At 39.4% G+C, this 13,618-nt stretch overlaps 2 protein-coding genes across 3 annotated transcripts; one reads left to right on the forward strand and one right to left on the reverse strand.

Moving 5' to 3' along the window:
• The first annotated feature begins 228 nt into the window (after window positions 1-228).
• Window positions 229-10,666, forward strand: LOC112456633 (metal transporter CNNM4). The gene is made up of 14 exons (XM_025019308.1): window positions 229-840; window positions 3,529-3,805; window positions 3,878-4,033; window positions 4,164-4,319; window positions 4,415-4,603; window positions 4,694-4,867; window positions 5,162-5,333; window positions 5,589-5,780; window positions 5,876-6,022; window positions 6,125-6,265; window positions 6,347-6,619; window positions 6,700-6,935; window positions 7,038-7,262; window positions 7,368-10,666. Exons 1-14 carry the CDS (start codon window positions 287-289, stop codon window positions 7,533-7,535), a joined length of 3,060 nt encoding a protein of 1,019 aa, XP_024875076.1. The 5' UTR covers window positions 229-286; the 3' UTR covers window positions 7,536-10,666.
• A 41-nt stretch (window positions 10,667-10,707) lies between these two features.
• On the reverse strand, window positions 10,708-12,963 carry LOC112456634. Of its 2 annotated transcripts, none has more exons than XM_025019310.1 (2): window positions 12,628-12,963; window positions 10,708-12,500 (listed from the first exon to the last, which is right to left on the reverse strand). In XM_025019310.1, exon 2 carries the CDS (start codon window positions 12,468-12,470, stop codon window positions 10,869-10,871), a length of 1,602 nt encoding a protein of 533 aa, XP_024875078.1. In that variant the 5' UTR covers window positions 12,471-12,500; window positions 12,628-12,963; the 3' UTR covers window positions 10,708-10,868. The 2 variants fall into 2 exon arrangements, with proteins under 2 accessions (XP_024875078.1, XP_024875077.1); XM_025019309.1 differs by having other exon boundaries at window positions 10,709-12,500; window positions 12,594-12,962.
• Between the last annotated feature and the right edge of the window lie 655 nt (window positions 12,964-13,618).

Here is a 13,618-nt window from a genome sequence, read left to right on the forward strand (position 1 = left end):
CCAATTAATTGTCTTCGCTATAGTCAGGTGTGGGACCAATCGTTACCCCACGGGGGTATATTCCGCGCGCGATGCACAAAATCTATGGAAACGAGCCTGCAGTCTTCGGCGAAATGTGAAACTGGCGTAAAATTGCGTAGCCCGCACTCCGCGCAATCGAAGGGAGCGGGCGCGCGGCGCGTGCGCGCGCACTCGCGGCGGCGCATTATAAATACAACTACTTAAGCCTTCGGCTCGAGCCAAGTGAAGTTGTCGGCGGAGTGCGGAGTCACAGTGGTCGTATCGTATGATGGCGCAGTATGTCGGCCGTCCGCGATTTGCGCCGACGGCGATTGTTTTGCTGTTCGTTCCCGCCTACGTCGCCCAGCTAGCGAATGCCGGCTCGTCGATCGCGTCAACCGCGACGGTGACGGCGACGGCGACGACGGTCGACGGTGCCGTCGTCCGTCACGGCGACGTTCCGCCGCGCGTGGTTCAGCTCGCGGTGAATTCCGTGGCGGTCGTCGCGTTATCGGCACTGCCGCTCGACGTCAGCCCCGCCGACGTTCGCCGAATTCCCGACTTGGGGATCGAGTTCCTGGGCACCGGCCTCGATCGCGATCTCGCCCCGCGATGGTCGTCGTCGAGCCGCGATTGTCCGCCGGACGCGGGCAACGCTTTGGACGCCGTATGGACGTCGTCGGCGAGCGACCGCGCGATGTACCGATTCCGGATGATTCCGGATGCGAAGGTTGCCGTCGTCTATTTCTGCCTGAGAAACGGCAGCGACAAAAACTGGATCAACCTCGGCGATCGCGTCTCCTTAAAATACCTCCATATTCTCCATAAATTACGGCCGGAGTGAGTAATCTTCGACAGTGTGTCGTGTGTCTCGACTTTCTAAATATACCTAATATAACTCGGTGCCTTTTCCTTCTTTTTCCTTTTTCAGCTTCCTTATTATCTTCGTTTTTTTTATCTTTTTCTGTATTTTCTTCATTTTTATCTTCATCTCTTCTTTATCTTTTTTTTCTTCATTTCATCTTCATCTGTTCCTTATTCATTATCTTCTTTATATTCTTGTTTATATTTTCTTCTTTATTTTTTATTTTATCTTTTTTTAATTATCTTCATTATCTTTGTGCCATCTTCATCTCTATTTTCTTCTTCACCTCTATTTTTCTTCTTTATTTTTATCACTTTACTTTCTTCTTTAACTTTATTTTTATATTTTCCTATCTTCTTTATCGTTTTGTCTTTCTTTTTGGCTTACTTTTTGCATTTTCTTCATCTTTATTTTTGTCACTTTTATTTTTTTCCTCTCCTTTTCCTCGTACTGTGCGCAAATCTGTTACTCCGTCGGCTTTTCCACTTGCGTATTTTCCGTGAATTTCTTCGATTTTATCTCTTATTCTCTTGTCTTGCGAGCAGCAGAGCGATTCCCAAAATTTATTAGAATATATCAAATAATTATCCAAATTGATCACTGAGGGAATATGACTAAGTGCCTAAAAACAGATATGAAGTAATAGAAAGTATATAAGTAGGTACTTCGCGGTGGACATTAATATTTCAGCAGTGATATCGAAGGCCTTGAGAGACTTAATTAAGTTGATTATTTCAAGCTCGATGGATCGAATTGCGCATTTTCAGTAAAATTTACTAAACATGTTTATTGTTTATATCAAGGTGAAAATTATATATAAAACTGAATATACATATATATATATTTTTGCTTATATGTATATGTATACATTTGTATATATTTATGTGTGTATATTTTACTTTGTAATGTCACATTACAGATGTTTCTGTTGATTTAAATGTCATTGGACTCGCGTCCATTCGAAACAAACGTTGAAAATGTTGTTTGTTTGCTTCTAAAACGGCATCTTAGGTATACAGGGGAAGCCCTAGGATTTCTGCAAACAAGTAACTCGTCTCTCTTTACTCTGCCGTCTAATCACGAAAGTTATACATATATACGAAATGTATATATACGCCGGAATTATCTGCGTACGTTCCCACGAACATTACACGACGCTGATTTATGAGAAGGCGAATGACTTTGTACAGTATGTGCGGATCGTTTAGTTTTCAATAAATCACGCGTCTCGTCGCCCTCCTCCTCCGGCCGCCTCCCTCAGCGGGACTGTTTACTTCGTCATCAACATCGCAGGAGGGAGTAAATCCGCGTCGGATTAGGTAATAGAAGACGATGTCGCACGACGATGAACGTTTAGGGCGTACATATTATCGCTCGAGGCGTGAGGAATGCGCAACTTTAGACGCGCACATTTCGGCTCGCCAAGGAGGAATTCGTCGAACACCGATGCGCGACGGCGATAAACCGCACCGCACGCTATCCACGAACGCTAAACCATTGACCACACCTCGTGCTGGCTACGACCCAACAGTCTGCGATTCAATACTCAAACTTGGCCCACGTTTAATAATCAGTAAAAATAGAAATTGGTGTGCGACCCATATATCCCGCCGTCGTCGCCGATAACTCGTCGCACATGCGACGTAACGTTTACGCGGCTTATACACGCGTAGAACGTGTCGCTTTTATTTCTACTGCAGTTATGAAAAATCACGTCACGGATTCGTTCTTTCGAAAAGCGTTGCTTTATCGAGCCGAAAATATTCGACCTTTAGAACACTCGACCTTTTACGGGAAAATCGCTTCAGGACCTTCTGTTAAAATGCACTCGAACGCTGCTTTCATAATTTTTATAATAATCATTTTGGAGATGATTATCAGTAAGAGAATAATCGTATCAGAATAAAATATAAAAGTGTTCTCTTATTAATTTGCATTCGATGTTATACGAAACTAGTTCGTACGGGATATCAAAGAAGGTTAAATGACTTATGCAAGACAAGCAGGATGACGTAATTTTTTATGTTTATCGACCATCTGAAATATCATTATCTAAATATTTCAAGACGATAGCCTTATTTATGAAAGGGCTCTCGTTACTCTCCGCGATTCATTCTGCAGATTAACGAGTTATATTGGTATCTCGGGAATGAGTCTCTTGATAACGCTTCATATGCCTCTCGACATTAGCATTTATCGACCACTATTTTTTTCGTGGGATACGCCTGCATTTAAAATATCGCGACTATAATAACAGCAATGCGCAATGACAGTATAATAATAATAGGGAGGTTTTTGCAATACCGTCTTTCTCAGATACGGTAAACGCGTATCTATATCTGAATTGTTTAGATACATTCACATTATCAGTCTAAATTCACATTATCAGTTGAAAGGCGAAACTACGTATGCATGCACATTATTCACCGTAACGCTATTTAGATAACGTCCAATATTTATTTTTAAGAGAATTAATAAGGTTCGCGATTATCATCGACGTCATGATTACCGTAAAATCCCTAATGTGAATTTAGACGGTGAACGTATATCTATAATTTAGATACGTTTATCATATTGAAAGACGGTATTGCAAAAACTCCCTATTGATGGGAAATGAATTCCGTCATTATATATTGTATATTAATTTATTAATTCAATTCCAGAAAATATTTTCGCACGCGACGCGATGAAAATCCATTCGATGGTTTCAAAACTTTCCCGAACAATTACACGGACATACATATCGAAGGATTGCGGGTAGACATGGCTGATAAGGAGCCCCGTCACGACGAGACGGGTGTTCCCCGGATTCTGGCCGGGAGTAAGGCAGTAATTCGATTATTCGGCACTGGTATCACGAAAGACACCTTGATCACCTTCACCGACGTGCCGGGGGAAAGAGGCGTTGTGTGCGACAAGATCAAGAGTAACGAATTTCCGGTGAGTATATCGTCGTGTTGCTCAACAAAAGAAATTATCTGAAAAATTAAATGCCCCCTTTCGACGTTCAAGGTGGAAAACGTAGAGGAAACTACAGCGATTGTTCATGTAGTACTTCCTCTGGGATCGTCGTTTTACGTATGCGCAAAACGGCCGTTGTACGAGAAAGAGAAATTTAAGAAGGATGACGTGCTGTTTAGGCATCAAGGCACTGCGCTGCACAACACTGTGAGCATATTTCCCTTCTCGCCTTCTCACCGTCACAATTTTAGGCGAATAACTAAGACCTACAATAAAATAAGACTTAATATTTCGTCACGCAGAGTAAAAACAATTATTTATAGTTCGGGACTTTCAGATCAGCACATATGAGAAATTACTACCGCTCTGGCTCACTATCTTGATCATTCTCGTTTGTCTCAGTTTATCCGCACTTTTCTCCGGTCTCAATCTCGGTTTAATGTCGATAGATAGGACCGAATTGAAAATACTCGTCAACACTGGTACAGAAAAAGTAAGCAAATCCATTTTTTCTCTTTCTTTTTATATCTTATCGGCGTTTTCATTTTTCCCTCCTTCCACTTACGTTACGTTACTTCCACGTTGTAGGAGAAAAGATATGCAAGAGCCATTCAGCCGGTAAGAAATCACGGAAATTACCTTTTGTGTTCGATTCTGTTTTCCAACGTTCTTGTCAATTCAATATTCACGATATTGCTGGATGATTTGACATCCGGGATTGTTGCTGTTATCTGCTCGACGTTAGCTATTGTCATTTTTGGCGAGATTTCACCACAGGTATGTTTTTCATATTACGCGAATGCTTCCTGCATAGTTTATTCGAGGTTCTGATCTCGAGCTTGAAGATGCGATTTGTATATGTTGTAGGCTATGTGCAGCAGGCACGGATTATGCGTCGGTGCAAAGACCATCTATCTGACCAAAATTACAATGCTAATTACCTTTCCATTAAGTTACCCAATTAGCAAGCTTCTTGATGTCATTCTCGGTGAAGAGATCGGAAATGTGTATAGTCGAGAACGCTTGAAAGAATTGGTCAAGGTAAGAAATTAAATGGCTGTGTAATAATTAAATTGAATTAGAATGTCTTGTGGTATTGTTATAAGGGGAAATAACTCTCGTAGTTGCACTGGTTTTCGATACTTAACTACAATTAACGTTGTTCCTTTATGTGATTATTTACAATTACCCAAGTTTATTATCTAACTGATCTAACAAAAGCTGATAATACTTACAACTGCAAATGTCTTGCACGTGGAAAAATTTTATTAGAAATATCTTAAATGCATGAACACTTGAAATTGATATATTAATACTATACAGGAACCTTTCTAGGTAACGACCGAATACAACGATTTAGAGAAAGATGAAGTAAATATAATTTCAGGAGCGTTAGAACTGCGAAAGAAGACCGTATTGGATGTAATGACCAGAATCGAAGATGTATACATGTTGAATTATAACGCTATTCTAGACTTTGAAACTGTGTCCGAGATTATGAAATCAGGTACGATTAATGTTTCAAGAGAATCTTAATGACGTTTGCGCATTCCTCTGTATTAATCAACGCTAAATATTATCAGTTTAACTAAGCACTTATCAAAGATAAATGTCAGGTGAACACTTAGTTTATCAGGTCCTGATAATAATTTAACAATGGTTATCTAATAACTATTTAATTATAATTAGTGTTTGTCAGATTTTCCTGTCAACTTTATGTAAAACTCGCAGGATAAAATTGTGCGTTTTATTTTATTTTTAGGATTCTCGCGTGTACCAGTGTACGAAAATGTAAGAACGAACATAGTAACAATACTATATATCAAAGATCTCGCTTTCGTTGATCCTGATGATAACATGCCTCTCAAGACACTTTGCCAATTTTATCAAAATCCATGTCATTTTGTCTTTGAGGATGCTACATTGGACGTGATGTTTAAACAATTCAAGGAAGGTCTGTATAATAACTCTTTTTAAATTTCTTTTTTTCTTTCTGGATAGATTTCATGAGAATAACGAGTAACAACAATCACGCATGTATATTTTCAGGTCATAAAGGCCACATGGCTTTTGTACAGAGAGTTAACAACGAAGGCGAAGGCGATCCGTTTTACGAGGTGATTGGTTTGATAACGTTAGAGGATGTTATTGAAGAATTAATTCAGGCTGAGATTATTGACGAGACAGATGTGTTTAGTAGGTTTTGTTCTATCGTTTATTCGCGCTTCACCACGAAATTCTTTCAAATTTACACGTCAAATTCGTAAGTTGCTTAACGCCGAATGTTAATTCTTGCAGCGGATAACAGAAGTAAACGTAAAAGACAGGTTCGTGCGAAAATGCCAACGGACTTTACTATATTCGCGGAGAAAAAAGAAAACCAACGAATTCACATTTCGCCACAATTGACGTTGGCGATGTTCCAGTACTTATCAACAAGTAAGGAGCAATATCGAACGGATTGCAAAACGTTTACAGATATATCTTACAATGTTTGACTTGTAATTATATTATCTTCAGCTGTGGACACGTTTAAACCCGATGTTATATCGGAGACGATCCTGCGACGTTTACTGAAGCAAGATATTATTTATCACATTAAAGTGAAATCGCGCGAGAAAGCCAAAACCGATCCGGCGGCGATAATTTATCAGCAAGGAAAAGCGGTCGATTACTTTGTGCTAATTTTAGAAGGTCGCGTCGAAGTAACGGTGGGCAAAGAGAACATGATGTTTGAAAGCGGTCCTTTCACGTATTTCGGATCACAAGCTCTTACCGCTAACATCGGAATTGGTAAGAGTGAGATACAATCTTGATAATATTTGCCCGTGTAAACAGAGCTTTGCTCGAACGATATGCTCTTTTGTTTCTAGCCGAGTCGCCTACAAACGCAAACCCGCAGACAGTTGGAAGCATTCAGTCTGTCAATTTGGATTCTATGCTGCGTCATACCTTTATACCGGACTATACGGTGCGTGCGGTGACCGAAGTTTTCTACGTAAAGGTCAAGAGATCCCTGTACCTCGCCGCGAAGCGCGCCACACTTTTGGAAAGAAGTCAAAAGGATCCGTTGCCTAGTCAGGAACAGTTCGACGATGAAGTGGAAAAGGTTGCAATCTACCGCATAAATCATAAGCTGTTATGAATTATCGCGAAACTTTTCGCCAATCCTGTATTGAACAAAATAAGCGACGGTCTTGTTAATTTACAGTTGCTGCATTCTCTTGAGGAAGACGATCGTAGTGCACCCGAGTCTCCGATATTGCCCGCGGACAGATTGACGGGCAGTGAGAAGGCAAAGGACGCCGTTATTCATTCGCCCATACGCAGCGTAACGGCGCCGACGTCACCACTCCCGGTCAGCGCCAGTCCGAACACGAATTCGAAGTTTATCTCGCCGCGAAACGATGGGAAAATCAGGAATTCATCGGCAAAGGTTTCTATATATAGCTCACTCTTAATGCATCTCATGACGAGATTTGACTAAACTAATTTATGACACACTGGAAATTTTATAACACATTGGATATATGTATTCAAGGTACAAATGAGTCCAGTGGAACTTCAAACTAAACGCGATTCGTTGAACGCGCTAGACGCGGACATTCTCTCTCGACAGTCCGAGGTGACACGAATGTCGCCCACTACGAAGAAGGTGAACGGCGATGAGGAACGAGCAAATCTCTTGCCTAAACAGGATAACTCTTAACGCTTGCAGAACGGCCGACAGCACTCTGCATTGTCGGCGAAATCGGTTACGCTAAGAGCAACGAGCAACACAGAACAGAACATGCTGGCATGACACATTTTGCTACTGTGACATTAGGTACTTCACGAATTACTTAGATATTTATCGCGAGAGAGGCGTCTCATATTTTTAGCGATTGGCTTATAGGCTGTACCCGACCTCGGCTTTCGTGAGTCGCTAAGTTTCGTAGGTATCAAAAGTCATCTTATATCGTTGGTTTGCATAAAGAGGAAAATAGTACGTAATTGATTGTTAATAGCATTTCATAGATGATAAAGTCAAGATGTACTAAGATTAAAGACTATCCGTTTAAAGCTTATCTAATTATGCACGAGAAAAAGAGTAAGAGAATTAAAACTTATTTAGTAACATGCTTTTTGTCTTGAAACGAAAAAAAGTTTTTTTTCCATTTTACGAGTGCGTATATCAACGATTTTTCTACTTTTTTTTTCCCTTTTTGTGAATTTCTAGGTTTCACAGAGTACGTATCGTATGCAATGTTCTGTCACGATACCATGTTACGATTGTTTCAATGCGAGTAAAACGAACGGCATTGCGGGTACAGTTTTTAGCTAATTGAGAAAAAAGTGATAGAAACAACGCTGCAATAATGCCTTGACATTATTTTGAATATATTTTAGTACGAAAGATTCGTTATAGAACAAAAATGAAATATATGAAGTCGGCCGGTCGATATATCCATACTATCACTACATATACATATATGTTAGAAAACAGTACAAATGGAACGAAAAAAAGGTTTGAAGAAGGTTTAGTGTACGTTACTCAAAGGTCACTTTCCCGAAAATCTGAGATTTTAGTTACATCTTTATTTTTTTCAGTTGTATGCGAATCTAAACGTATACGATAGTTTAAAATGGCCCAATTAGTAAGTAGCGGCGAGGAAATGACTTGGTACATAATTAATATAATTACTTGTACTTTTATTATGTGCCTTAAATTCTCTATATATTATCGTTGTGTGCTTAAACGATTTTTTTTTTATTTTTTTTTTTACTAGAGAGTATTCCTTTCCGCCTCTTTCTTTTAAGAAACTGAAGTTTTATCGACACATAAGTTACATTCTTGTCGTAACTGGCGCAGTCACGTACTTATATCACTTCTTCTTGCATTCATTATTCTAATGAAACGATGTTAAGATAAGCGCAGGAGACATGTACTGTTTTTCTTACCGTTAAGATTAAGAAACAAAGCAAAAGTTTTTTTTTCTTTGCTTGATTTGCATTTCATCTTTCCTTAGCAACAATTTAATCGTTCCGATTAGCAAATCGGTATGTAATATTGTAATTAAACTACGAAAATTATATATGTATGATACAAATGTAAATAGGAAACAGGATTTAGTCCTCTCCTAGTAAGCTTTATCTATTAGGTACTTAATTTGTGAATTTGTGACGACTGATTGATTTATTATCTTGAAGTAATATTTTATTATATGAAAATGAAAGAGATTAAATGTTTGCTAAAGAAAAAGAATTGTTTACTCTAAGAATAGAATTTTTCTAGTACTTATAGTATACTCTTTTTAGTACATTTGGAGTGTGTGAAATCTAAAATATATATAAAAGTTGTCTTTTATTATAGAATTGTCTTTATATGTCATAATTTTAGGAATGAATGCCTATAGTTATATCGTGAAACTTCTTTTTCACTCCGTAATATTGTTAATACTTTTTCAGGAATCTAATTTCCATAAACTGTTGTTCTCTGTTTTATAAGACACATGAGGCGAATGTACAATATAATTTATACTGTTGTTAATCGAGTACTTAAAATATACATTGAACGCATCAATGCGATATACAACTACACTGTAATTATTAGGCATAAAGCGATGAAAAGCGAGCCTTTCTATGTATCTACACGAGATAATTCTACATTAGCAGACCTGAAATACACAGCAGAAATAAAGTAAAATTTAAAAAGTTGACGGAAGTCCAACTTAAACCATGTCTGCATGATCTGCACGTCTGCTAATCGCGGATTACCTCTATATTAAAATATTTTACAAAGCGTAACATCTGGTTTTGGATTCTGTAGAATGTATCGAGCTAGGAAATGGTTACCTGACATTGTTCTCCGTAGTTTATTGTTCGAAGTACTTACAAAAAAAGGAAATCAATAACAAGAACGGGGTAATATTTTGTACTGAGTCTAAACGGAAATATTATGTGTAGAGAAGAAATATATTACACCTGATAAAAGAAAAAAAAACATATTGCGGATAATAGATCTAGATACAATAAACTGTTATATAGATGAAGTTACAGCGTGGAAGATAAATATAAACGTGACATTTTTTACAGAGATGATTTACACAGTATATATAATATAATGAATGTCGTGTTAATATGTATGCTCCTCATTTCACATATATATTTATTGAGACTTGTCATGTCTATCATTTTTAAGTAATGATTTTACAATCATTATTTAGTAAGTTTATACTTACTGCCATATGTTTAGTATGTTACGATCGTTGGTCCCTCGCTTAGCATACTTGTATTCGTTTCCAAATAAAGCATGAAAATTATTGCCTCCAATTACTAGGAGACTAAAGATTAAGTACATTTACGTACGTAATATACTCCGGAAGTATCAAAGCTGGCGAAAGTTATGAGGCGAAAGAACAATTCTTCGTAGACAAATGTAATTTCGATAATCGAAAATTTCAGTAACAAAGAGAGCCGATCTGACGTGTGACAGTTTTATATGAAAGAATATTTATCACAATAAATATGTTCTTCCTTATAGATTATATTATCTTTATAAAGTGTCTATAAATTAGATATATATGTCATAACTCATCATTTGCCTAAGTCTCTCTTCACGTCCATTTTCCGCATTATTTTGTACAAGGATTACATTATAAAATTTCTCAATCTCCTGTACCTTCTATATTATAATTATGTGATTATATAAATATAGATGCTGCATATACAAAATCTTCGTTTTTTTTAGAAGACAATATGAAAGGACGTAGAAGTGTAGAATGCTTAGGCGTATTGTAAAAGATATACATGTATAAAACATGGAAGTGGTAAACAAAATAAAAAATCTTTATCACATGAGAATTAATACTATTATATCAAATTGATAGAATAATAAAATATAGCTTTAAAATTCTATTCTAATTACTGGGACTAGATTGCCAGTTCTTCAATATAGCAATAGAAAATGAGTAGAACTTATATATCTGAACATTTCATATTTTAAACTTGCACATAAATATATATAGAAAATTCATAAAGTTCTACCATTATATCTGCAAAATTATAATTCTGCGCGTACATTGTTTTTTATTTCACGTAATTTTGTCATACTCAATTCTCTTTTCTCCGAAATTAAGCGTTGCAGCAACGCTATTTTAGCATCTATAAAGGCAGTCTTGGCTTTCTTCGGCCCTCTTTTCTTCTTAAGATCCTGCGGCGGAGAGCTTATAAAATCTTGTATAAGGCACCATGGACGTTGTTCATTCATCAATGTGATCAAATCCATGTTCATGGACGAAGAACATGGTAATATCCGATTTTCATTGATGGGCATTTTTATCGTGAGTGACGTTTCCGTGACTTTCTTTATATAGAATGTGTTTTGATTTTTAGAAGTAAAGCTAAACACCACGTAACTGTTTTTAGGCAACCTGTCCGGTATACTTAAACCAAGATAGCGATGCTTGCACAGCCTGGACACTTCAATGGTAGGACTTATTTGCAATTTTTGCTTGGCAGCGTACAGATTTATTCTCTTCAACTTGTCTTGTTCATCCGTCAAACTCTCATAGAGTGTATTCAGCTCCTTCACTTTGGCACAAATTTTCTCCATAATAATGTCTGTTCTTTCAAACATTCCAGTATGAAGAGGTATATTATCACTGATTGGCAAGGAGTCCTCCAGCTCCTCGAGAGAGAGCTCCACTAATTCCTTCCTCTGCGACATACCTAAAATTATATTTGGCTTGTAATACTGCACACATGTAAATGCCCTTTCCTCCACTCTAACGTCTTGAATCGCGTCGACGAAGAGCTCCTTTCTTAAGTAATACGTCCTGGACCGATCACAGTACACCAGCCACACAACGTTCTCCATGCACAAACTGAAACTGGCGCATAGTGCCACTCTGTGCCTCACGTTTTCCCCAAGGTTTATTCTCTCGAATACCAGTTTATCGTCTTTACCGTGCACCAGAATTACCGCGTTCGCGTGTTTCGTGAGAAGCAGCAGTCCCGTCACCTTGTCTCGCCTCTTCACAGGCAGGATGTCCACGATAGCGATGTCACTGGTGTAAACCAGCTGCACGGCGACGGGAGAGATGAGGGGGGGGTTTTCATCATCGGGAGGGATCACCCTCAGCGCGTACAGCTTCCTGTCGTGCGCGACGACGCACAGATTACCCTCCCAGCCAGCAGCGAAACAGTTGACGAGCTGTGGCTCGGTGCTCGTCGGGTTCAGAGGGAACGTGCACACCGTCTCGCTCGCGTTCGGCACGAGGGAAAACAGCAGCGCGGACGACTTGTTCCGCTTGTCGTCGAGGTGGACGCTGTTGCTCCAAGCGACGAGCACCTGGAAGTAATCACTGCCCATGTCCAGGGCGGTCTTGCTCAGGAGGGCGAACTTGCCGGACTGCGATACCTTGTAGGCGCCCTGCGGGGTGCATATCAGGAAGGCCCTGCTGTCGAAGAACTGTACCTTTTTCACCGGGGCCGGCGTCACCAGGATCAGGGCGTCCCGCGTCGCCTCGGTCGATTCGTTATTCACGTAGGGGAAGATGACGAGCCTGTCGTCGTCCCAGCAGAAACACGTCTCCACGCCGTAAAAGTCGCACACGGCGAAGTGCCTCGGCACGATGTCCTCGTCGTCGAGCACGATATACATCCTTCCGTACGTTCCCCACCCCTCTCGCTTCTATAAAGAACGAAAGAACAGCAAAAGAAAGAAGTGTCAGAACAGGCGAGTGTAACTTCCTTTTAAATCGCGAGATTATAACCGGTAAAATACCGAGTCACTCGGGACATCCCCATGGACTCCATACTTTGCGAAGCGATTCCGCGCAGATAAAAGTGTAAAAGACCCTTCTCGTCTCTCGTAGCTGCACTGGCTGCGTTTGGAAACGTCACCCGAGTACACGCGGATATAATCCCTTCTCTTTCTAACTCGCTGAGATAGAAAGGGAAGGGAGTATACTCGTGTACACTTGGGTGACGTTTCCGAACGCAACCACTATGTGGCACCAGAGAGGACATGTAATATTTCTAAATGAAGAAGCGCATACTTTCTTGCTGAATAATGCTTATCCTCTTTATACATATTTATTAAAGATTTAATTTGAAATTGGTCGTCAAGCTTGGGGAGCTTGGGAGTTTTGGGTCAATAATATTGCTACTGATATGTACGATCCAAACGAACTCTTACAAATATAGAACATTATTTCTTTGTTAATCACGTAAAAATAAAACATTTAAAAAATGTAATTTGACACTGTTTTAGGAAACTTTATGTCAAATAGAAGAACTTGAAGTGCCGAACTCGCGATCGGATGGAAATCTTTCGCGTGCCTGGAATACAATTACATTTGTTATTTGCTGAGAGCCTGCTCCGAAATTATCGCCTCCTGTGAATTTTGTATTCCAGGCACGCGAAAGATTTGTACCTGATTGTGAGTTCGGAGCACTTCAAGTTCTTCTATGTATATATCTTTGTTTTGTTGCTCGTAGCTTTCCACTGCGGCCGCAGTGCATCGTTTAGCATCTATCCAAAATCTAACTCGAAAAAACGAGGACTCACATATTGGGGCCAATAGCAGTTCACCGCCGAAATGTGAGTTCTCGTATTTTCGATTTAGATTTTAGATAAATGCAATTTCAAATTTAATATCTCCTCCGAAAGATAGCCCAGTTTTCTCCGCACGAGCCTCACTCGTGCGGGGGAGTGCAGTTTGGAATATAAAAATTCCTGTGATCAGGTTGGACTCGAACCCGGTTCCTCGGAGTTACGAGTCTGGCGCTTTACCACAAGACCACACT

The sequence above is a fragment of the Temnothorax curvispinosus genome, unplaced genomic scaffold (assembly GCF_003070985.1).
Source record: "Temnothorax curvispinosus isolate PA1 unplaced genomic scaffold, ASM307098v1 QBEX01007025.1, whole genome shotgun sequence".
NCBI lineage: Eukaryota > Metazoa > Arthropoda > Insecta > Hymenoptera > Formicidae > Temnothorax > Temnothorax curvispinosus.

Coding starts and splice junctions, on each gene's coding strand:
- LOC112456633 (XM_025019308.1), top strand. CDS start 287: ATGATGGCGCAGTATGTCGGCCGTCCGCGATTTGCGCCGACGGCGATT. Junction 4,320..4,414: donor TCAACACTGGTACAGAAAAA/GTAAGCAAATCC, acceptor TCCACGTTGTAG/GAGAAAAGATATGCAAGAGC. Junction 6,620..6,699: donor TACCGCTAACATCGGAATTG/GTAAGAGTGAGA, acceptor TTTTGTTTCTAG/CCGAGTCGCCTACAAACGCA.
- LOC112456634 (XM_025019310.1), bottom strand. CDS start 12,470: ATGTATATCGTGCTCGACGACGAGGACATCGTGCCGAGGCACTTCGCC.